At 43.3% G+C, this 23,878-nt stretch overlaps 1 protein-coding gene across 1 annotated transcript in view; it reads right to left on the reverse strand.

The window, feature by feature from the left end:
- Positions 1-23,878, reverse strand: part of LOC115208209 (voltage-dependent calcium channel subunit alpha-2/delta-3) — a 65,798-nt gene that overhangs the window by 20,534 nt on the left and 21,386 nt on the right. Inside the window, exons 7-19 of the mRNA XM_029776070.1 lie at positions 23,858-23,878; positions 23,366-23,516; positions 22,907-22,981; positions 22,690-22,779; positions 15,871-15,984; positions 10,900-10,978; positions 10,079-10,212; positions 8,964-8,981; positions 7,052-7,123; positions 6,735-6,815; positions 5,047-5,121; positions 1,634-1,717; positions 1,018-1,089 (exon numbers count right to left, since the gene is read on the reverse strand). The exon at positions 23,858-23,878 is cut by the window's right edge and continues 40 nt beyond it. Of these exons, the coding sequence (XP_029631930.1) occupies positions 1,018-1,089; positions 1,634-1,717; positions 5,047-5,121; positions 6,735-6,815; positions 7,052-7,123; positions 8,964-8,981; positions 10,079-10,212; positions 10,900-10,978; positions 15,871-15,984; positions 22,690-22,779; positions 22,907-22,981; positions 23,366-23,516; positions 23,858-23,878 (1,066 nt within the window). The remainder of the gene's footprint in view (positions 1-1,017; positions 1,090-1,633; positions 1,718-5,046; positions 5,122-6,734; positions 6,816-7,051; positions 7,124-8,963; positions 8,982-10,078; positions 10,213-10,899; positions 10,979-15,870; positions 15,985-22,689; positions 22,780-22,906; positions 22,982-23,365; positions 23,517-23,857) is intronic.

Genomic DNA, 23,878 nt, shown 5'->3' on the forward strand with positions numbered 1-23,878 from the left:
TCGGAGCCATCATCGACTCAGTGGGTTTTGTCCAACATGTCTCCGGACCTACTCACTGCCACAGTCATACTCTGGACCTAGTTTTGTCCCATGGAATAAATGTTGTGGATCTTAATGTTTTTCCTCATAATCCTGGACTATCGGACCACCATTTTATTACGTTTGCAATCGCAATAAATAATCTGCTCAGACCCCAACCAAGGATGATCAAAAGTCATGCTTTAAATTCTCAGACAACCCAAAGGTTCCTTGATGCCCTTCCAGACTCCCTCTGCCTACCCAAGGACGTCAGAGGAGAAAAATCAGTTAACCACCTAACTGAGGAACTCAATTTAACCTTGCGCAATACCCTAGATGCAGTTGCACCCCTAAAAACTAAAAACCTTTGTCATAAGAAACTAGCTTCCTGGTATACAGAAAATACCCGAGCTCTGAAGCAAGCTTCCAGAAAATTGGAACGGAAATGGCGTTACACCAAACTGGAAGTCTTCCGACTAGCTTGGAAAGACAGTACCGTGCAGTATTGAAGAGCCCTCACTGCTGCTCGATCATCCTATTTTTCAAACTTAATTGAGGAAAATAAGAACAACCCAGAATTGATTTTTGATTCTGTTGCAAAGCTAACTAAAAAGCAGCATTTCCCAAGAGAGGATGGCTTTCACTTCAGCAGCAATACATTTATGAACTTCTTTGAGGAAAAGATCATGATCATTAGAAAGCAAATTACGGACTCCTCTTTAAATCTGCGTATTCCTCCAAAGCTCAGTTGCCCTGAGTCTGCACAACTCTGCCAGGACCTAGGATCAAGGGAGACTGTTTGGGGTTTTAGGCTGGGTTTCTGTACAGCACTTTGATATATCAGCTGATGTAAGAAGGGCTATATAAATACATTTGATTTGATTTAAAACAATTCTATATGTTAACCCATTCCCCGGGCCCTTAGACCTTAAGGGTTCAAAAAGGAGAGTGTCATCTTTTCTTTAATTGTCAGAGTCATAATTTAATTTTCAGTCTCACCCCTTTGTCCACTGTCTTCTTCACCTCCATGGAGAATGTCCCAGTCTTCCTGTTGACCATGGCATTACGCAGCTGAAACATAAGAACAGGATATTTATCAAGATGAAAAGAGTCCATGCTGTCTTAGAGTATACAGCTTCCCAGAGCTCCCTGGAAAGCAGTGGCAATTCTTACTGTGGACGTTCCAGGTTAAATAAATAGGGATACTTCAGGATTTTGTCAATGAAGCCCTTTATCTACTTTCCTAAGAGTCAGATGAACTTGTGGATACCATTTTTATGTCTCTGCGTGCAGTTTAAAGGAAGTTGCTAACTAGCATTAGCACAATTGATAACTACTGTTAGCACAATGACTGGAAGTCTAAGGTGACTGCTAGCATGCTAGTAGATACCATAGACCTCCAGTCCTTGCACTAACGCTACAGTAGTTAGCATTGGCTCACGAAACTACCTCTAACTTCCTTCATACTGGATGCAGAAACATAAAAATGGTATCCATGAGCTCATCTGACTCTTGGAAAGTAATCCCCGAAGTATCCCTTTAAGTATAGTTAAGGCAGTAGTAGTTTATCAGGAGTGTGTGTCAAATGTTTTGTTACGTCATGATTTAGACGTACAAAGTCATCCTTGTCCTCCCACTCCACTTCTGACAGGTCCACACTGCTGTAGTTGGGTTTCCTCCTCTTCTGGCCCTCCTGGTACTGAGGCACAGAGGAACACACATTTGATGGGAACAGTTGAGGAAGTCTAGATTTCGGTGTGGATGGTTTGGGTGCACAGCTAAGTTAAGAGTGAACCTATACAAGGCTTCGTTCACACGGTCTTGCTCAAAACCAGAACAATCCTAGCCAGATTAAGCAGACTGACCGCTGTGCTCAAACGGAATGTGAGCTATCGTGAGATCAGGCTGGTTCCACCAGGCTAGAACTCCCCAAATTCAATCCCAAATTGATCAGTTCAATCAACAACCAATAACATAAACATGTCCAGTCCCACACAGAAAGTCCAGTAGGGTCTAGTACAATCTCAAAATAGACAACCACAGTCACAGCACAGAGAAACACACACTTACAGTACGTAGAAAACCAACACATTGTAAAACACATATACACACACAAACACACACAGTGTCACAGAGAGGTACTAACATCACATAGACACTGTTACACACAGATCCACTAGCACCAGTTTCCAGTGGAACCCATGCAGGGTCCCAGAGAGAGAGTGAGTGTCTGTGGTCTAGTCTCTGTATGGTACAGTTACAGGACAGGAGGGTTACCTCTGGGTTAGTGTTAGCTCAGTTAGCCAGGGCCAGCCAGCCCTACAGTAGTAGCAATGGCCTGTATCCCTCCCTGCATGCATACATCAAAGGAAAAGGTGGGCATTACAGATTGAGCCTCCCAAACTTCCTCGGTAATACACACTCACACTCTTTACGTGTATGTGGTCAACATAGTCTGTCATGTAACAGAAAAGGACACATTCTGTTTTTCAAAACACAGGCATTCAGTGTCTGTATTTACACTATTTATTTAAAGAGATTCTCCGGTACTTTTTCTATACTTTACTTTTTATCCAGGTAATGCTCACGAGCAAAAGGTTGTCTGCGAAAATGGTATACTACGTCATATACAGTGCATTCGGAAAGTATTCAGAGTCTTTGACTTTTTCCAAATTTACAGTTACAGCCTTATTCTAAAATAAATAAATAAAAATCCTCATCAATTTACACACAATACCCCATAATGACAAAATGAAAACAGTTTTGGGTGAATTTTTTGCTAATTTATAAAAATTGAATAAACAAAAATATCTTATTTACATAAGTATTCAGACCCTTTGCCATGAAATTGAGCTCAGGTGCATCCCGTTTCCATTGATCATCCTTGAGATGTTTCTACAACTTGATTGGAGTCCACCTGTGGTAAATTCAATTAATTGGACATGATTTGGAAAGGCACACACCTGTCTATATAAGGTCCCACAGTTGACAGTGCATGTCAGAGCAAAAATCAAGCCATAAGGTCGAAAGAATTGTCCATAGAGCTACGAGACAGGATTGTGTCGAGGCACAGATCTGGGGAAGAGTACCAAAAAATATCTGCAGCATTGAAGGTCCCCAAGAACACAGCGGCCTCCATCGTTCTTAAATGGAAGAAGTTTGGATTCACCAAGACTCTTCCTAGAGCTGGCCGCCGGACAAACTGAGCAATCAGGGGAGAAGGGCCTTGGTCAGGGAGGTGACCAAGAACCCGATGGTCACAGAGCTCAAGAGTTCCTCTGTGAAGATGGGAGAACCTTCCAGAAGGACAACCATCTCTGCAGCACTCCACCAATCATGCTTTTATGGTAGAGTGGCCAGACGGAAGCCACACCTCAGTAAAAGGCACGACAATCTGCTTGGAGTTTGCCAAAAAGGCCCCTAAAGGACTCTCAGACCATGAGAAACAAGATTCTCTGGTCGGATGAAAACAAGATTGAACTCTTTGGCCTGAATGCCAAGCGTTACGTCTGGAGGAAACCTGGCACCATCCTTATGGTGAAGCATGGTGGTGGCAGCATCATGCAGTGGGGATGTCTTTCAGCAGCAGGGACTGGGAGACTTGCCAGGATCGAGGGAAAGATGAATGGAGCAAAATACAGAGAGATACTTGATGAAAACCTGCTCCGGAGCACTCAGGACCTCCGACTGGGGCGAAGGTCCACCTTCCAACAGGAACACGACCCTAAGCACACAGCCAAGACAACGCAGGAGTGGATTCGGGACAAGTCTCTGAATGTCCTTGAGTGGCCCAGCCAGATCCCAGACTTGAACCTCATCTCTGGAGAGACCTGAAAATAGCTGTGCAGTGACGCTCCCCATCCAAGCTGACAGAGCTTGGGAGGCTCTGCAGAGAAGAATGGTAGAAACTCCACAAATACAGGTGTGCCAAGCTTGTAGCGTCATACCCAAGAAGACTAAAGGCTGTAATCGCTGCCAAAGGTGCTTCAACAAAGTATTGAGTAAATAGTTTGAAAACTTATGTAAATGTAATATTTCTGTTTAGTTTTTTTTTTAAATGTGCAAAAATTTCTACAAACATGTTTTTTGCTTTGTCGTTATGGGCTATTGTGGATAGATTGATGAGAAAACATTTTTTTATCCATTTTAGAATAAGTCTGTAACGTAACAAAATGTGGAAAAGGTCAAGGGGTCTGAATACTTTCCTAATACACCGTATGTACACATACTGTACATGCAACATGTCATTGCGCTCTCTCTCTCTCTTGCTCTGCTGTGTGTGCATCTTGCTAGTGTTCCCTCAAATGGTGAGGGGCAGAAGCTCATTGGCTGGAACTCGAATTGCTAGGAGGCTGACCCACATGGGGGAAAATGTAAGGAAAATAGTGCAGCACAGCTTCCAGAAAAACTAACTAGGGATTTTGTGGTTAATTGAGGTAAGACAGTAATTCTGCTCATAGATTATGCATGTATGAACTACACACTAACACATCTGGCCCAAAGCGGGAAGTAGTCGTTAAGTAGTCGCCAAAGTTCCGGAGCATGTCTTTAAAGGTCCAATGTAGCCATTTGTATCTCAACATCAAATAATTTCTGGGTAACAATTAAGTACCTTACTGTGATTGTTTTCAATTAAAATGTTAAAAATAAATGTTAAAAAAGATTTTGCTAGGACTCTCTGGGAGGAGTTTCAGTGGGGAGGGGAAAACTGCAATGTACTGTAGCTGTTTAACCACTCCAGAGGTTGGTATGTGTAAAGGCTGTGCGGGTTAGGGTTAGTGCATTGTGGCAAGGCTTGGGTTAGGGACAGGGGTTAGGGACAGGGGTAGGGGTAGGGTCGCAAAATTCAGGCAACTTTCCCAGAATTCCCAGGTTTTCCAGAAATCCTGCTTTGACGATTCCCGGTATAAGGAGGGAATAAGCAGGAAATCCTGAATCTTCTAACCATTATTTCTGAGGAAACCTTTGATTTTACAACCCTAGGCAGGGGACATAGTGTATGAGTGGGTTTAAAAGACAGTGTGTTACCAGTGGCCTCAGGTCCGGATGGGTCAGGATGTAGCCGTTGTTTGTGATGGCAAAGGCGTAACCGTGGATACCCAGCTGAAGGCACAAAAACAATATATATAGTAGAGGCGGACCGATTAATCGGCATGGCCGACTAATTGGGGCCGATTTCAAGATTTCATAGTCGGTGATCGTCATTTTTGGAAGCCGATTATGGCCGATTACATTACACTACACGAGGTGACTGCGTGGCAGGCTGACCACTTGTTACGCGAGTGCAGCAAGGAGCCGAGGTAAGTTGCTAGCTAGCATTAAACGTATCTTATAAAAAACAATCAATCTTAACATAATCACTAGTTAACTACACATGGTTTATGATATTACTAGTTTAACTAGCTTGTCCTGTTTGCAAATAATGCCTGTTCATTTATCATCGAATCACATCCTACTTCGCCAAACGGGTGATGATTTAACAAGCGCGATCGCGAAAAAGCGCTGTCGTTGCACCAATGTACCTAACCATAAACATCAATGCCTTTCTTAAAATCAATACACAAGTATATTTTTTTCAACCTGCATATTTAGTTAAAAGAAATTCATGTTAGCAGGTAATATTAACTATGTAAATTGTGTCACTTCTCTTGCGTTCTGTGCAAGCAGAGTCAGGGTATATGCAACAGTTTGGGCCGCCTGGCTCGTTGCGAACTGTGTGAAGACCATTTCTGCCTAAGACCGTAATTCATTTGCCAGAATTTTACATAATTATGACATTACATTGAAGGTTGTGCAATGTAACAGAAATATTTAAACTTATGGATGCCACCCGTTAGATAAAATACGGAACGGTTCCGTATTTCACTGAAAGAATAAATGTTTTGTTTTCGAAATAATCGTTTCTGGATTTGACCATATTAATGACCTAAGGCTCATATTTCTGTGTGTTTATTATATTATAATTAAGTCTATGATTTGATATTTGATAGAGCAGTCTGACTGAGCGGTGGTAGGCAGCAGCAGGCTCGTAAGCATTCATTCAAACTTTCCTGCGTTTGCCAGCAGCTCTTCGCAATGCTTGCTTCACAGCGCTGTTTATGACTTCAAGCCTATCAACTCCAGAGATTAGGCGGGCAATACTAAAGTGCTTATAAGAACATCCAATAGTCAAAGGTATATGAAATACAAATGGTATTGAGCGAAATTGTCCTATAATTCCTATAATAACTACAACCTAAAACTTCTTAACTGGGAATATTGAAGACTCATGTTAAAAGGAACCACCAGCTTTCATATGTTCTCATGTTCTGAGCAAGGAACTTAAACGTTAGCTTTTTTACATGGCACATGTTGCACTTTTACTTTCTTCTCCTACACTGTGTTTTTGCATTATTTAAACCAAATTAAACATGTTTCATTATTTATTTGATACTAAATTTATTTTTATTTATGTATTATATTAAGTTAAAATAAAAGTGTTCATTCAGTATTGTTGTAATTGTCATTATTACAAATATATACAGTATATATATAAAATCGGCTGATTAATCGGTATCGGCATTTTTTGGTCCTCCAATAATCGGTATCGGAGTTGAAAAATCATAATCGGTCGACCTCCAATATAGAGACACTTGATTACATAAAGTAGAGTACAGTACAACAGGAAATGACAAGGCATCAAATGGGTCATAAACATGGGTTAGAAAACCCAGTACCAGGTGTTTAGGGATGATCTTCATGAGTTCCTGAAGAGGAATGTCGGTGCCCACTACCCCTAGGAGAATACCCTGGTTCTTCTGTAGAGGAGAGAGGAGAGAAAGAGTAAGTATAACAGACAGACAGACAGACAGACAGACAGACAGGCAGACAGGCAGACAGACAGACAGACAGACAGACAGACAGACAGACAGACAGACAGACAGACAGACAGACAGACAGACAGACAGACAGACAGACAGACAGACAGACACACACACAGACACACAGACACACAGACACACAGACACACAGACACACAGACACACACACTTACGGTCTCGTTCTTGGTGCTGAACACAGGCATGGCCACAGTGGTCATCAGGCTAGGGCCCTTCTTGTTTCTGGACTGAGATGGAACACAGTGACAGTGACAGACAGTGGCAAAGACCGATCTCGACTGCATACTCCTCACGTCCTCTTTCCTTGTCTCCTTCTCAAAACCCATTGGATAAGAAAGCCAGAGGTCCCTCCCCTCTGACCTTCTCCTCCAATGGGTTTTGAGAGGGAGATGAGGAGAGAGGACGCGAGGAGGTTGCAATCGAGATTTTCCAATTATGTTAACCATCAGAGGCTGTTGCTACATTATTCCATGTCTGACTGATGCTAAATGCTATGCGATTCGGTGTCAATAGAGGAATATATGCACCAATGTCCATCCCGACCAAGTAGGCTTCACCACAACACATTTACAGTCCAGTCATTTCACCAAAATAAATTTCACTGAACACTGTGCAGTAGAAATGTCGCCAAATTCTATTTATACAAAATAGAAGTGAGTCTGCCGTGTAAATCTATGGTAAATATTGCTTGTGGTTTGTGGTTTTACAGTAAATGCATAGTGAAGCTCCAGTTTAGAGCGATCCCCAGTGTGTGTGTGTGTGTGTGCGTGTGCGTGTGCGTGTGCGTGTGCATGTGCGTGTCTTCATTTTGAGAGCGGGGCTATGTTCAGCAGGATGAGAACTGACATGATTAAACACATGAGCTCACTGGAACTAGGTCTGCTATTCCCTCACCTCAGAGGCTCACGGCCACAGCTGTGAGTGCACTGTGTGTGAGGGTCATAGCCGCTGGAAGTAGAGGTTCTAAGGGTGCCGCAGCACACCCTGATAAATCACAATTTAAAAATAATGAATAGAACAATTATAAATAAATAGTGAAAAATGTAATCCACCAAATGAGCGCACTCCCACCCCGAAACATCTTCCCGCAGCCATGGTGAGCGTGTGGCTATTTGTGTATGTGTGTGCTTGCGTGCTTACATGTTTGGCTGTTGTGTGTGTGTGCGCGTGTTCGTGCACGTGCGTAGGAGAGAGGCAATGAACGGTTACTAGGGTGGGATCGTCTTGGCTGCTCGACAAAATGACTGATGGAGGGTCTCGCCATCGACCAACCCGCTTCCTCCCTGAGCAACAGCCTCCAAAGCCTAGTCTCACCTGTACAGGTAGACCCTGGTAGAACACCCCCAGTCCATCAGAGGAGCTTAGTAAAGACACACTGGGTACACGCAGCGGTAGACACAAGAGAACTTTCCGGGGAACGACCTTGTGCTAGCCCCGCCACCCCCCGTCCCCTCTCCTTCCTTCTCTCCCTCTCTCCGCTCCAATGTCAGTTATATTACGAGCTTGAGGAGATAAAAGGCAATGATCCACAGAATGATGAATGGCGATTCTCTGTGGCTGAGATACAAGAGCACACACGCCAGAGGACAATCCCCCCCCCACACCCCAGCCCTTACCTCTGTGGCCGTGTGTGTGTGTGTGTGTGTGTGTGTATGTGTGTGTGTGTGTGTGTGTGTGTGTGTGTGTGTGTGTGTGTGTGTGTGTGTGTGTGTGTGTGTGTGTGTGCGTGTGTGTACTGTGCACAATACACATACATTTCCGGACAATCCACATACTGAGTAGAAGCAGAGCTTTACACATCACAGCAGTCTCAACTGCTGCTGCAATGCCTTAACTCCACAGCAGGGGAGAAACTCACTACTCAAGGACCCTCAGCAACCAGATTACAGACAAAGATCCATGGCAACTATATAACACCTCAAATAATGTATCCATGTTATACACCATAATGGAAAATAGTCCAAATGTGCACAGTAAATACTCTCTAAATGACAAGGAAATGAGAGAGAGAGGGAGGAAGAGAGAGCGATAGAGAGAGAGAGAGAGCGGTAGAGAGAGAGGCTTTACCTTGTGTGCCTGGGAGAGCTGCAGGAGACAGCAAAAATGACAAATGAGGATTGAGCTCTCCTGTACAACAGACAGACAGACAGACAGACTGCTCCTCCTGCATTTTACCATTCTAGACACAGAAGTGCAGAACAATCCAGTCAGAATTAATGAAGCTCATAATGAGGAATCAATCCTGTAGCATGAAGGGGACAGATCAGAGAGGACACGGACGCACACACACACACAGATGCAGGCACACACGTGCACATGCACATACACGCACGCACCCTCGCACACACTCACCGACACGCAAGCATGTTCGGGCATGTATACATACAGTATGAACACATATACAGGGTGGAAACCAGTGTTGGGATTAGTTACTTGAAACAGCAATATATTACATATTACTTGTTACATTTCTTTGTTTTTAAGTTCCGCGTTACATTGCATTACGACTCAAAATCTCTCCGTTTGTTTGATTGTCGGAAGGAGCAAGGCGAGCTGCGCGCTCTACCAAAGATGTGCTATTTACTAACTCTGCTTTGATCGCTTGTTTCTCCTTTCATCTGTGGCGCTGCTTTCCTGTGCTAGTCTACAAGTGCTGCGCTACATAGGGGCTGCTTTATTAGCCGTATATACTGTTAGCCAAACATCTGTACAGATTTCCTATCTTTCCGTTCAAAATCTTTCTCTCGAGCTGCCAGTTCTGGTTATAGACTGCACATACACGATGGACCCATAGAGATGTATAGAGGGCACACTTTCCACTAGATGGAAAAGCCCTCTCTGGGCTTTGCTATCACAAAAGCGATCAATGGCAAAGATGAGGGGTGCGCCCTCTATACATTTCTATGGACAGCAGCTGTCATGACATTTCTCCAAACATCCTTTCTCCGCTCGCGGTCGAGATTGGATCATGGAAATATACGCCAGGCAGAGATATCATTCTGAAAGCTGTTTGACAAAGTAACTGTAATAATAATACCCAATTTGAAAAAGTACCGCGTTACTTTACTTCGTTACTTATCAAAAGTAATCTGATTACGTACACTGGTGGACATACAGTACATTATGCACACGGACTACCTTACACACACTCACTAACTTTTTCCACTCACTATTAAACTTACAGTGCTGTCCACGTAGGCCTCCGTCCAGACCGTGTCATGCTCATGGTCGATGACTTTAGGACGACTCATAACATGAAGATACCTCATCACATTTTCCTGTACGTCAGCCAGTGTGGAGATCTGACTGAAATACCCTGAGGCAACAAGCGCACACACACACACGCACACGCACGCACGCACGCACACACACACACACACACACACACACGCACACACACACGCACACACACACACACACACACACTGTATCACATGAAGGTATTTCACAGGCATTTCCCAGTAAGTGTGTGTTACTGTGAGTATCAGAGTAAGGTTAGACTAGCTGGGCTGTGTAATCCCACAAGTCATCAGTTTTCCTGACTGTGACTTTCCCAGTCCAGAGCGTTCTCCTCTCATCCGGAGCGTGGGCACACGGGAGCCATCAGCGGCAGGCGGCCAGGGGGAAAGGCTCTGACAGGAAGAGGGATGAGGCAGGGATGCCCCCTGACCCCTCTGTGTCACTCCACTGCTGCTCCGCTCTGCACTGCTCACATCAGCAGCACAGCCACCCCCAACACCTCCAAACACACACTACAACCTGCATCTCTTCGCTCCCCACACCTCACACACTAATACCCACAATTCCCCCCTCCCCAAAACACACTCACAATCTAACACCTGCGTCTCTTCCCTCCCCAAAACACACCACACACCTCTTTGACAAACACACACACCAATAACCACAATTCCTATCCACCCAACACACACTCACACCCACCCACACATTTACACACAGCCAAGTGTATGTGTTTCTTATGGTATAGTACGAAGAGGAGACACACCTTTATTGGCACAGGCCATCCATTTCATGTTATCAGCAAAGGCGGACTCTCGGCCAATCAGGTAAGGGAATATGCGCACCTATACGGAGAGGAGACAGCGTCGTCAGGCGTTTACAGGGTGGTTGCCAGCTCAGATTTAAATAGAGAGTGCATAAACATTCACCGTGGCGGAACCACACGGGGCTCCATCTTCCTGTTCTCATTTTATCTGTCTGGAGAGAGGAGATGAGGGGTGGCTGTGTGCACTACTACAGTACTAGATGTGCCTCACTATGAAAGACCAGGGCTCCGTAGCTCTTTATCTTTATTTCTCCCTTCCTCTCTCCTCTCCTCTCCTCATCCCTTTCTCCTTTTCATTGTTTTTCCCTCCCTCTTGCTCCCTTTCTTGCTCATCCATCCATCCATATATCTGCACGCCTGCGCTTCATTAGATCTCGGTGTATGTATAAACCTAAGTCGGCAGCACGGAGAGACAAGAGGCAGGTTACGTTCTCTCTGTGGCGTAAGCCAATCAGAGGGCTTCAAGCTGGACATGGGAACGAGTCCATGTGTGTACTTTCTGTGACTCTCTGCCAATACGGCACGGCTCATTGGCTCCAGATGCTATGCTAAGCATATAGGAGAACCGGAGTGAACGGCTGCCAAATACTGCCCCTCTGGGTATGTTTGGGGATGGGGGGGGGGGAGTTACACTGCCAAATACTGCCCCTTTGTGCGACACGCATTTGCTTGATAGGACTGGACAAAAGGGCCGTAAGCTGCTGTTTTTATTGCACTGTGAATAGCACAGCAGCCCATTTAATTTCAATTGCATTTGTCTAATGCTTTCACCCAGCCGTTTGTCACAGAGTGGCCCAGAAAATACCCCCCAGAAAGACCCTCCAGTAGAGAGCCAGCCTTGGGCGACAATGACAGAGGCTGAGAGGCAGAAGCAGGGCGAAGCTTATGGTACTGGAGGAGGGGATTCAGAGATCCTGTTGCCAGCCTGGGGCGCCAGAGAGAGGCAGGGGAATGACTGAGGGTAGGTAGATACAGGAGGAGAGGGGTTCCACAGCACAGAGCTACAGTCTGGGGCAGTATAGAGGTAGAGGCAGGGAGAAGGCTACTCTATGTGGATACGTACAAGAGGAGAGGAAGGGCTCTAGAGCACTGAGAGCAAGCCTGGGGTAGTAGAGGCAGAGAGAAGACAGGAGGAGAGAGGCTAGACACTGGAGTACATTCAGTCCTCTGCCTCCAGCCATGCACACGCAAGAGCAGAGTTCACTGTCTGCGTGAGTGGCTGATTGAGTCAGGCCAGTCGGTCGTTTGAGGTGGATGGAGGTCAAACAGAGAGATGCCACTGAACGCCAGGGACAAGCTCTCTGAGCTATCTCCTCAGCCCCTCCATTATGACTCTTTATGTCATGCTTATAAAGGCTTATTGAATGCTACATAATGTGTTGTCCATTCTGTCTTCAATTCATTAATTTTTTATTAATTTTTAACCAAGCCCCGTCCCCACAGGAGGCCTTTTTCCTCTTGCCAGGCCGTCATTGTAAATAAGAATTTGTTCTTAATTGACTTGCCTGGTTAAATAAAGGTCAAGTGAAAAATCGACATAATCATCACCTTAAGTAAAGTGTTACCATATTTTCAGATCATTGAACAGGTTTTGGACTGGCAGAGGATAAAACAGTTCAAAAAGAGACATGCTTAATAGGCAAAGGAAAGCAGCTTATGTGAAATGTTTTAGGTTTCGACTGCCTCTTTGTTCTGTGTGCAGCGTAAACCATGCGTGAGTGCGTGCTCAGGGACTGAGGCTGAACCATGATTCTGCCCTTGAAAACAGTTTATCCCCCATGTTTCCCTGGTTAGGACAAATGTCACGGTGTGTCAGGTCAGCACTATAAAATACATGTATATTTCAGACAATTGTACATTTACTGGGCTATGAGCTGTACTTGGATAATAACAACTAAATTTTGTCAAACGTCAAGAAGGAAAATCGAACTGCCATCTACAGTGAGGGAAAAAAGTATTTAATCCCCTGCTGATTTTGTATGTTTGCCCACTGACAAAGAAATGATCAGTCTATAATTTTAATGGTAGGTTTATTTGAACAGTGAGAGACAAAATAACAACAAAAAAATCCAGAAAAACGTAATAAAATGATTTGCATTTTAATGAGGGAAATAAGTATTTGACCCCTCTGCAAAACATGACTTAGTACTTGGTGGCAAAACCCTTGTTGGCAATCACAGAGGTCAGACGTTTCTTGTAGTTGCCCACCAGGTTTGCACACATCTCAGGAGGGATTTTGTCCCACTCGTCTTTGCAGATCTTCTCCAAGTCATTAAGGTTTCGAGGCTGACGTTTGGCAACTCGAACCTTCAGCTCCCTCCACAGATTATCTATGGGATTAAGGTCTGGAGACTGGCTAGGCCACTCCAGGACCTTAATGTGCTTCTTCTTGAGCCATTCCTTTGTTGCCTTGGCCATGTGTTTTGGGTCATAATCATGCTGAAATACCCATCCCCAACCCATTTTCAATGCCCTGGCTGAGGGAAGGAGGTTCTCACCCAAGATTTGACGGTACATGGCCCCGTCCATCGTCCCTTTGATGCGGTGAAGTTGTCCTGTCCCCTTAGCAGAAAAACACCCCCAAAGCATAATGTTTCCACCTCCATGTTTGATGGTGGGGATGATGTTCTTGGGGTCATAGGCAGCATTCCTCCTCCTCCAAACACAGCGAGTTGAGTTGATGCCAAAGAGCTTCATTTTGGTCTCATCTGACCACAACACTTTCACCCAGTTGTCCTCTGAATCATTCAGATGTTCATTGGCAAACTTCAGACGGGCATGTATATGTGCTTTCTTGAGCAGGGGGACCTTGCGGACGCTGTAGGATTTCAGTCCTTCACGGCGTAGTGTGTTACCAATTGTTTTCTTGGTGACTATGGTCCCAGCTACCTTAAGATCATTGACAAGATCCCCCTGTGTAGTTCTGGGCTGATTCCTCACCGTTCTCATGATCATTGCAACTCCACGAGGTGAGATCTTGCATGGAGCCCCAGGCCGAGGGAGATTGACAGTTCTTTTGTGTTTCTTCCATTTGCGAATAATCGCACCAACTGTTGTCACGTTCTCACCAAGCTGCTTGGCGATGGTCTTATAGCCCATTCCAGCCTTGTGTAGATCTACAATCTTGTCCCTGACATCCTTGGAGAGCTCTTTGGTCTTGGCCATAGTGGAGAGTTTGGAATCTGATTGATTGATTGATTGCTTCTGTGGACAGGTGTCTTTTATACAGGTAACAAACTGAGATTAGGAGCACTCCCTTTAAGAGTGTGCTCCTAATCTCAGCTTGTTACCTGTATAAAAGACACCTGGGAGCCAGAAATCTTTCTGATTGAGAGGGGGTCAAATACTTATTTCCCTCATTAAAATGCAAATCAATTTATAACATTTTTGACATGCGTTTTTCTGGATTTTTTTGTTGTTATTCTGTCTCTCACTGTTCAAATAAACCTACCATTAAAATTATAGACTGATCATTTCTTTGTCAGTGGGTAAACGTACAAAATCAGCAGGGGATCAAATACTTTTTTCCCTCACTGTAATATCCATCATTTTAAAACGATGGAAATGGTCAAGTCTCAAAGGAAGGAAAACACGGCACAAGCAGAAAAAATCTCAAATGAAACAGATTCACAATGAGAGTTTGAAAGGAAAACCGAGGCAGTGAGAAAATGAGAAGGAGAGATGGATTGGAGTGTCGGTGTGTTATTGTCATAACAATACAAAATCAACCAAAGCAAAGTTGGCAGAATGTTTGAATTGAAAATGTTTGGTTGATAAGAGCAACGGTGTTGCCATGGTCACTATATTGATTAGAATACAATTACATTTGGAAATGATGATATAGCAATTGAAAATGGAATGATTGGAATGTTTGGTTGATAGGCACAAATGTTGATTTGGAACTCTGTTTTGGTGGCAATAACCCAAGACTAGACGCTTCTTTACACTATCTAAGATTATACACCCAGTGATTTAACCAGTGCCTACCATGGATGGCACAGGGACATCAGTATCTTCCTGCAATACCTTCAAATTCCATCAGCTATGGTAATACTGAGACAAATACAGTATTTTTTACATTGCTTATTTTTATGTTTTTCTGAGTATTACAGGTTTCGAATGCATTTAGGTACATATCAGATCATCAAGTTCCTGCAGGAAACCAATGGACTCCATTTGAATGCAAATTCTATCACTTGAATCTGAATGAATGACTGGAATGCCCCCCACATGAAGAGAAAGCATTTCTGCCGGTTTCTGTTGCATTTATGTAAATCACAAAGTCCATTTGCACTCATTTGCATTTTCCTGTGGAGGAAAACTTTCTGCAACGAAAGGGTGATGAAAGGAAGTTTTACGAGGATGGAGTTTTACGAGGATGGAGTTTTACGAGGATGGAGTTTTACGAAGATGGAGTTTTATGAGACTTTTCTGATGAAGAGATTGAGCAACTGGAATCCATTTCAGGGGTGTTGGAGATGGCTGTGAATCTCTGAGTTATTTTGTAGACGTAAGAAATATAAGATAGGATTGGTAGGTATAGTAAGTTTGATAAATGCAAGTTATTGTCCATTTTATAGCAACACAAAGAAATTATATTTTTTTTGCAGCTGTGTGTGTGTGTGTGTGTGTGTGTGTGTGTGTGTGTGTGTGTGTGTGTGTGTGTGTGTGTGTGTGTGTGTGTGTGTGTGTGTACAATACACATACATTTCCGGACAATCCACATACTGAGTAGAAGCAGTGTGTTTGAGTGAGTTAGTGAATGGTTGTTTGTATGAGAGAGAGAGAGAGAGAGAGAGAGAGAGAGAGAGAGAGAGAGAGAGAGAGAGAGCGCGAGAGAGAGAGAGAGAGAGAGATAGAGAGAGAGAGAGACCTATTGTAGTGCCTTCCCAGCCATGACCAGTATCTCACCTTTCTGTCTGGCCAATTGAACTTGGCGAAGACGTCGTCATACATCTGCGTTGCCCCATCAGTCACCAGCATGATAGCCTGGCTACACACACTGCCATGCCCAGTCTGGTTAAACTACGCACACAGGAAGAACACAGACGCTTACACAGAGATAGATACACAATCATCACATCCAACACAGATACACATACACAGAAATACATAGTTAGGGACTTGACTCTGTAGTTTTAGGCAGATTTCGGTTGATTACAGTTCAGATGATTAATTGATATAGATGATCTACTATTTACTATTTTTCTAATAAGGAAACTCATTGAGTTGAACCAGGTGGGAACATCAACGACAGGTTTTGCACCATGGTCTTCCCGACAGCCAGATGACTATCTCCAAAAAGGAGCAACAGTTATTCACGGGGCATGTTCATCTCTCCTCTAATCCTATCCCATCTCTGTCTCTGAGACAGATCTGGGTTCAAACACTATTTGGGCTTGATTACCTGGGCTTGATTGAGCTAGTCTGACACAATTGAACCAATAGAATACTCACAAGGAGTGCAAACCCTGCCCATCTCGCACTCCAGACAAAAATGCTAAAAGTATTTGAAAGATTTCAAGTAGTATTTGAGTATTTGAACCCAGATCTGCTCTGAGACTGTGCCTGTCATCTCTGCCCGTGGCCGTGTAATAGCTGTTTTCACTGATGATGTCTTATGATGTCTGATACTGGCGCCCGGCGTGCCCACAGGCCCCGTCAGGGACTAAAACACAGATAATCTCTTTGTAAATAAACCGGGAAGTGCAGCCCACATTAATCTGATGGTAGAAGATGCATGGCGGTAATTAACTGGTTTATTGACCTGTGACAGAGAGAATGTGGAGAAATAGAGGTTTGTGGAGTGAGCGCCTTTATCGCCATCTGAAAGCTGCTGAGCTGAGCACGGCTCTGCTCCCAATACACACCAGCATAGCAAGAATGTGTGTGGACACACACACACAGGATTACAATACGACACAGACTGTCTCTTTTGACACACACACACCTCTTACACATGCATGCACAGCGGTCTCCGTACCCACTGCGGATTACCACAAGTTTTTTTATATTTGTATTTTTTAACCTTTATTTAACTAGGCAAGTCAATTAAGAGCATCTTATTTACAATGACAGCCTAGGAACAGTGGGTTAACTGCCTTGTTCAGGGGCAGAAGAACAGATTGTTACCTTGTCAGCATATATATATATATATATATATATATATATATATATATATATATATATATATATATACCACCCAGACAGAACATAATGTTCACCATAATATTTAAAACAGATGCAGTGTAGAATACATCATTCCATGGTAGGGTCAGTGGTGTGTATTCATGGATGCCAAGGGAAGCCAGGCTTCCCAAACAAATTGGCCAATATTTTTTGGTCTTTAAACATTAAATCATTTATCTTTCACCTCTCTGTGTGTCATAATTTTCCTTCAATTCGCAAGAGGCTGAATGTATCTCACAGCAGAAAGCATCAGAGTGAGTGAAACAGCGCCCCTCTGTCTCTCTATGTGTAGGCCATCTATCTGGTGCTGTCTGGTCCAAACGAGTAAGACATTTTGCCACCTGTAGCATTGAAGGCAAGGGAAGCCAGCGAGCATCTGGCCTTCCTTGACAACAAAAAAAGTATAAATCATTTGCCATTCACAGCTCAACTGGGAATGGTCCTGGCACACCAAAAATGTATTTGGACTTGGCGTCACTCCTATCAAATCCCATTGAGACCATACGTCCTTGACAGAAAAAACTAGAATTGTTGCATCTCGTTGTGTTGTTGTCCTCCAGCGGCTAGCTTGTCCCTTTCCTAAATTAGCCATGGATGGAGCTAGGGATTTGGACTAATTCTCTGTTCTGGCCAATGATTATAATGGCGATTCTGATCCAACCATTAATTTATACATTGTTGCGCCCCTGGCCGGAGAGTATGGAAGTTCAATATGTAGCTAGATGTAGAAGGCTAATGTTAACTAGCTAACATTGCCCATGAATGGAAGTTAGGCTAGCGAGCAAGCATTTTAACCAGGGAGCCTAGGACAACAAGAAATTAGAGCATATACTGTATGACAGAGTGATAGACCGTTACGTCAACATGAAAGAGAGGAGGATGGCATTGACGTTTCTCTACAAGTAGAGTGAGTCAACATGTTTTTCTACTTGCACTTGGCTTCCCAAGTGATTTTACCAGTGGTGGAAAAAGTACCTAATTGTCATATTTGAGTAAAAGTAAAGATATCTTAATAGAAAATGACTCAAGTAAAAGTCACCCAATAAAACACTACTAGAGCAAAAGCCTAAAAGTATTTAGTTTGAAATATACAGACAATTCGGAAAGTGTTCCTCATTTTGTTACTTTACAGCCTTATTCTGAAATTGATTCAATCATTTTTTCCCCTCAATCTACACACAATACCCCATAATGACAAAGGAAAAACAGGTTTTCAATTTTTTTGCAAATGTATAAATAACCTGAAATATCCCATTTATATAAGTATTCAGACCCTTTACTCAGTACTTTGTTGAAGTACCTTTGGCAGCAATTACAGCCTTGAGTCCTCTTGGGTATTGTCATGTTCGTCATAATAATGATGGTCGGACCAATGCGCAGCGTGAGTAGCGTTCCACATAATTGTTTAGAAATTGAAACTTTAGAAAATACAAAACAAAATAAAGAATAAACGAACCGTGACTAACAATGCAACTATACATAAACAATATCCCATAACCCCCCAGTGAAAAACAAGCTACTTAAGTATGATCCCCAATTACAGACAACGATTACCAGCTGCCTCTAATTGGGAATCACACCAATCGCCTAAATATAGAAAAACTAAACTAGGACCCCACATAGAAAATAACAACTAGAAAAAACTCTGTCACGCCCTGACCTACTCTACCATAGAAAATAAAAGCTTTCTATGGTGAGGACGTGACAGGTATGATGTTACAGGCTTGGCACACCTGTATTTGGGAAGTTTCTCCCATTCTTCTCTGCAGACCCTCTCAAGCTCTGTTAGGTTGGATAGGGAGTGTCGCTTCACAGCTATTTTCAGGTCTCCCAGAGAAGTTTGATCGGGTTCAAGTCCGGGCTCTGGCTGGGCCACTTAAGGGCATTCAGGGACTTGTCCCGAAGCCACTCCTGCGATGTCTTGGTTGTGTGCTTAGGGTCATTGTCCTGTTGGAAGGTGAACCTTCACCCCAGTCTGAGGTCCTGAGCGCTCTGAAGCAAGTTTTCATCAAGGATCTCTCTGTACTTTGTTTCGTTCATCTTTCCCTCAATCCTGACTAGTCTCTCAGTCCCTGCCGCTGAAAAACCTCCTCACAGCATGATGCTGCCACCACCAGGTTTCCTCCAGACGTGACGCTTGGCATTCAGGCCAAAGAGTTAAATCTAGGTTTCATCAGACCAGAGAATCATGTTCAATCAATTGAATTTACCACAGGTGGACTCCAATCAAGTTGCAGAAACATCTCAAGGATGATCAATGGAAACAGGATGCACCTGAGCTCAATTTCGAGTCTCATAGCAAAGGGTCTGAGTACTTATGTAAATAAGGTATTCCATTTTTTTCTATAAAACTGTTTTCGCTTTATCGTTATGGGGTATTGTGTGGAGATTGACTAGGAAAACATATCAAAAGTAAATGTAATAGCTAAAATATACTTAAGTATTAAAAGTATAAATCATTTCATATTCCTTATATTAATCAAACCAGACGGCACAGCTAGCCAGTGGCATGCTCGAACACCCAGACATAATTTACAAATGAAGCATGTGTGTTTAGTGAGACCACCAGATCAGAGGCAGTTGGCATGACCAGGGATGTTCTCATGGTAATTGTGTGAATTAGACTGTTTTCCTGTCCTGCTAAGCATTCAAAATGTAATGAGTACTGGGTGTCAGGGAAAATGTATGGAGTAAAAAGTACATCATTTTATTTAGGAATGTAGTGAAATAAAAGTGAAAGTTGACAAAAATATGAATGGTAAAGTAGAGCACAGATAGCCCCCCAAATCTACTTAAGTAGTACCTTCAAGTATTTTTACTTAAGTACTTTACACCACTGGATTTTACCCCACAAACCGCTACTGGGTAGGATATGAATGTTGACAATTGTGGAGATTATGGGAAGATGGTGATGATCAATATTATGGTCAAGGTGTGTTTATGCTCAGACCACGGTCCTGCTTCTAGCAGGAAAACACAGAAACATCTCCAAGAAACCATAGTCTTGAGAATGCTGCAGTGTACTCCACTCCAGAGCTAGTCAATTGCCTCCTACCTTCGATCTGCCCTGCGATAAGCCAGAGAGAAAAATGGCTCTAGCCCAGTTAGTATCCATTCCATCCATTCACCAAGGTTGTAGCCTGGCCTAGTGTAACAATGCATTTCACACTGGGCCTATTGGCCACCTGATTACCATATTCATTGGACTAGCTTTAATTAATCGGACCAATGCAGACATTGAAGCCGTGCTCCCGGGACCCTGCGCGTTGCGGCGGACCGCTAGCCTGAAAACAGAGAGATAAAAGGAGAGCAGAGAGGTCTTATCTCCACCGGCTTTGTGTTCCAATCATCCTCCTTATTAATCAGTACCATTAATTACAGTCATTAATCACCTTCAGAATCGACGTGTCTGTGTTCGCGGGGGTGGAACGGAGGATAGCGGGGATTGCAGTGAAGCGTTTCGAATGGGAAAACGGGGAGGAGACGCGCTGTACTCAGAGCTTGAGAATAAGTAGGTACACCTTGCTGTACTGGTGTACTGGTGTTGCTCGTTTTCATCATTCAATTAGGTTGGGACATGAAACTATTGTGCCTGAACTAATTGCCTTTCTACTCAAACTTCTCTGCTGTGTACCCAAGAGTGTTTACGTATTTGTTGTTCAATCAAGTAAAAAGTCATTCTGGAAATAAACTGAAGTCCAAGTAGCATTTGAGAACCAATTTGTGTTTAAGGTTTTGTGTTGTGTGTTTCATCCGCTCTACATAGTAGACATTTGCTGAGTTGAATATTATACTATGTGTGATGTTCATGATGTGGATACACAGATATGGCACATGTAAGATGCACAGTTGAAATCGGACGTTTACATACACCTTAGCCCAATACATTTAAACTCAGTATTTCAACAATTCCTGACGTTTAATCATAGTAAAAAATCCCTGTTTTAGGTCAGTTAGGATCACCACTTTATTTTAAGAATGTGAAATGTCAGAATAATAGCAGAGAGAATGATTTATTTCAGCTTTTATTTCTTTCATCACATTCCCAGTGGGTCAGAGGTTTACATACACTCAATTAGTATTTGGTAGCATTGCCTTTAAATTGCTTAACTTGGGTCAAACGTTTCGGGTAGCCTTCCACATGCTTCCCACAATAAGTTGGATGAATTTTGGCCCATTCCTCCTGACAGAGCTGGTGTAACTGAGTCAGGTTTGTAGGCCTCCTTGCTCGCACACGCTTTTTCAGTTATGCCCACAAATTTTCAATAGGATTGAGGTTAGGGCTTTGTGATGGCCACTCCAATACCTTGACTTTGTTGTCCTTAAGCCATTTTGCCACAACTTTGGAAGTATGCTTGGGGTCATTGTCCATTTGGAAGGTCATTGTCCATTTGCTTCAATATATCCACATAATTTTCCTGCCTCATGATGCCATCTATTTTGTGAAGAGCACCAGTCCCTCCTGCAGCAAAGCACCCCCACAACATTATGCTGCCACCCCCGTGCTTCACGGTTGGGATGGTGTTCTTCAGCTTGCAAGCCTCCCCCTTTTTCCTCCAAACATAACGATGGTCATTATGGCCAAACAGTTCAGTTTTTGTTTCATCAGACCAGAGGACATTTCTCCAAAGAGTACGATCTTTGTCCCCATGTGCAGATGCAAATCGTAGTCTGGCTTTTTTATGGCGTATTTGGAGCAGTGGCTTCTTCCTTGCTGAGCGGCCTTTCAGGTTATGTCGATTTGGACTTGTTTTACTGTGGATATAGATACTTTTGTACCTGTTCCCTCCAGCATTTTCACAAGGTCTTTTGCTGTTGTTCTGGGATTGATTTGCACTTTTTGCGCCAAAGTACATCTCTACAAGTCATCTCTAGGAGACAGAATGCGTGTTCTTCCTGAGTGGTATGACGCTGCGTGGTCCCATGGTGTTTATACTTGCGTACTGTTGTTTGTACAGATGAATGTGGTACCTTCAGGCATTTGGAAATTGCTCCCAAGGATGAACCAGACTTGTGGAGGTCTACGATTAGGTCTTGGCTGATTTCTTTTAATTTTCCCATGATGTCAAGCAAAGAGGCACTGAGTTTGAAGATAGGCCTTGAAATACATCCACAGGTACAACTCCAATTGACTCAAATGATGTCAATTAGCCTATCAGAAGCTTCTAAAGCCATGACATAATTTTCTGGAATTTTCCAAGCTGTTTAATGGCACAGTAAACTTAGTGTATGTAACTTCTAACCCACTGGAATTGTGATACAGTGAATTATAAGTTAAATAATCTGTCTGTAAACAATTGTTGGAAAAATGACTTGTGTCATGCACAAAGTAGATATCCTAACTGACTTGCTGAAACTATAGTTTGTTAACAAGACATTTGTGGAGTGGTTGAAAAACGAGTTTTAATGACTCCAACCTAAGTGTTTGTAAACTTCCGACTTCAACTGTAGCTACTGTATATTACTTTGTGCAATGTCTGTGGCGAACGAATGAATGAATGAACGAACATTTACAGTGTTAAAGTCGGAGGCTGAACTTACATCATTTAGAATGGTGAACGCTTCGGTCAGAGCGTCACCCAGCAGACCAATCCCTTTGGCGAACAGCTTGTCCAGATGTTCTCTGAAATGCTAACAGATAACACAGGAAGAGGCAAACATGCAGTATGATTTGAGTATTAATCCAACAAGTTCCCTCTGATATGATCTACAAACAATTGGGTGTGTGTGTAAGTGTGTGAGAGAGAGGGGAACTTACAGCTTTATTATTTCTGTCTGCTCGTACCAGTGTACCGTTCAGACAAGGTTCCACATAGTGCATCTCCTGATTGTACTGTGAACACATATGGAGAGGGTTAGATATGAGTGGAATGATACATGAAGCTCACACACAGACACACACACACACTCACTCACTCACTCACTCTCTCTCTCTCTCTCACACACACACACACACACACACACACACACACACACACACACACACAAACACACACACACACACACACACACACACACATTGTGCAGGAAATTCTATACATACCTATTCATTCATTGTCATTGTTTTAGATAAGAGGTTGACTAATCGTCATAAACATGGTATAGAGAAATGAGCTGTAGAATCACCATATTTTACTCAAATAAACTGATAAGTTTAACCCCCCCCCCACACACACACACACACACACACACAATCCAGGTCATTAATGAGACTGACAGCGATGATGTTGAAGAAGTCGTCGTCTCCCAGTGTGTCCAGTATAGAGGAGACCGTCTGTCTGGCGATGGTCAGTCTCAGGCCCTTCATACTGCCACTAACGTCCACCAGGATCACCACGTCTTTAGGAGACGTCGCTGCCTGGATGTACCTGAGCAGGGACGGACGACAAACTAGTATCCACACACTAGCCCAAACATTGGTTCTATCTATCCATCAAATAAACGGGAGTATATTAAGTGTGTGGATAACAACACACAACACGTTGCCCATCCTAGGACTGCAATGCAGCAAACACTGACTGGAATCAATTTATTGTAGCGGAGCCAAAGCAACACACAACAAATGGACAACGTACGCGACAGGGGTCAAGACTTGTCATACTGTACGCTGCACAAACGTCTTGATATGGAAATCATACTGTAGGCTACAGAGCAAGAGAAGAAGCCGTGTTCTAATTGGCTAATGTGGACCTATTGTGAAAAAGCATACCACTTCCTGTTCCTGCAGTCG

This window comes from Salmo trutta, chromosome 14, assembly GCF_901001165.1.
Source record: "Salmo trutta chromosome 14, fSalTru1.1, whole genome shotgun sequence".
Taxonomy (NCBI): Eukaryota; Metazoa; Chordata; class Actinopteri; order Salmoniformes; family Salmonidae; genus Salmo; species Salmo trutta.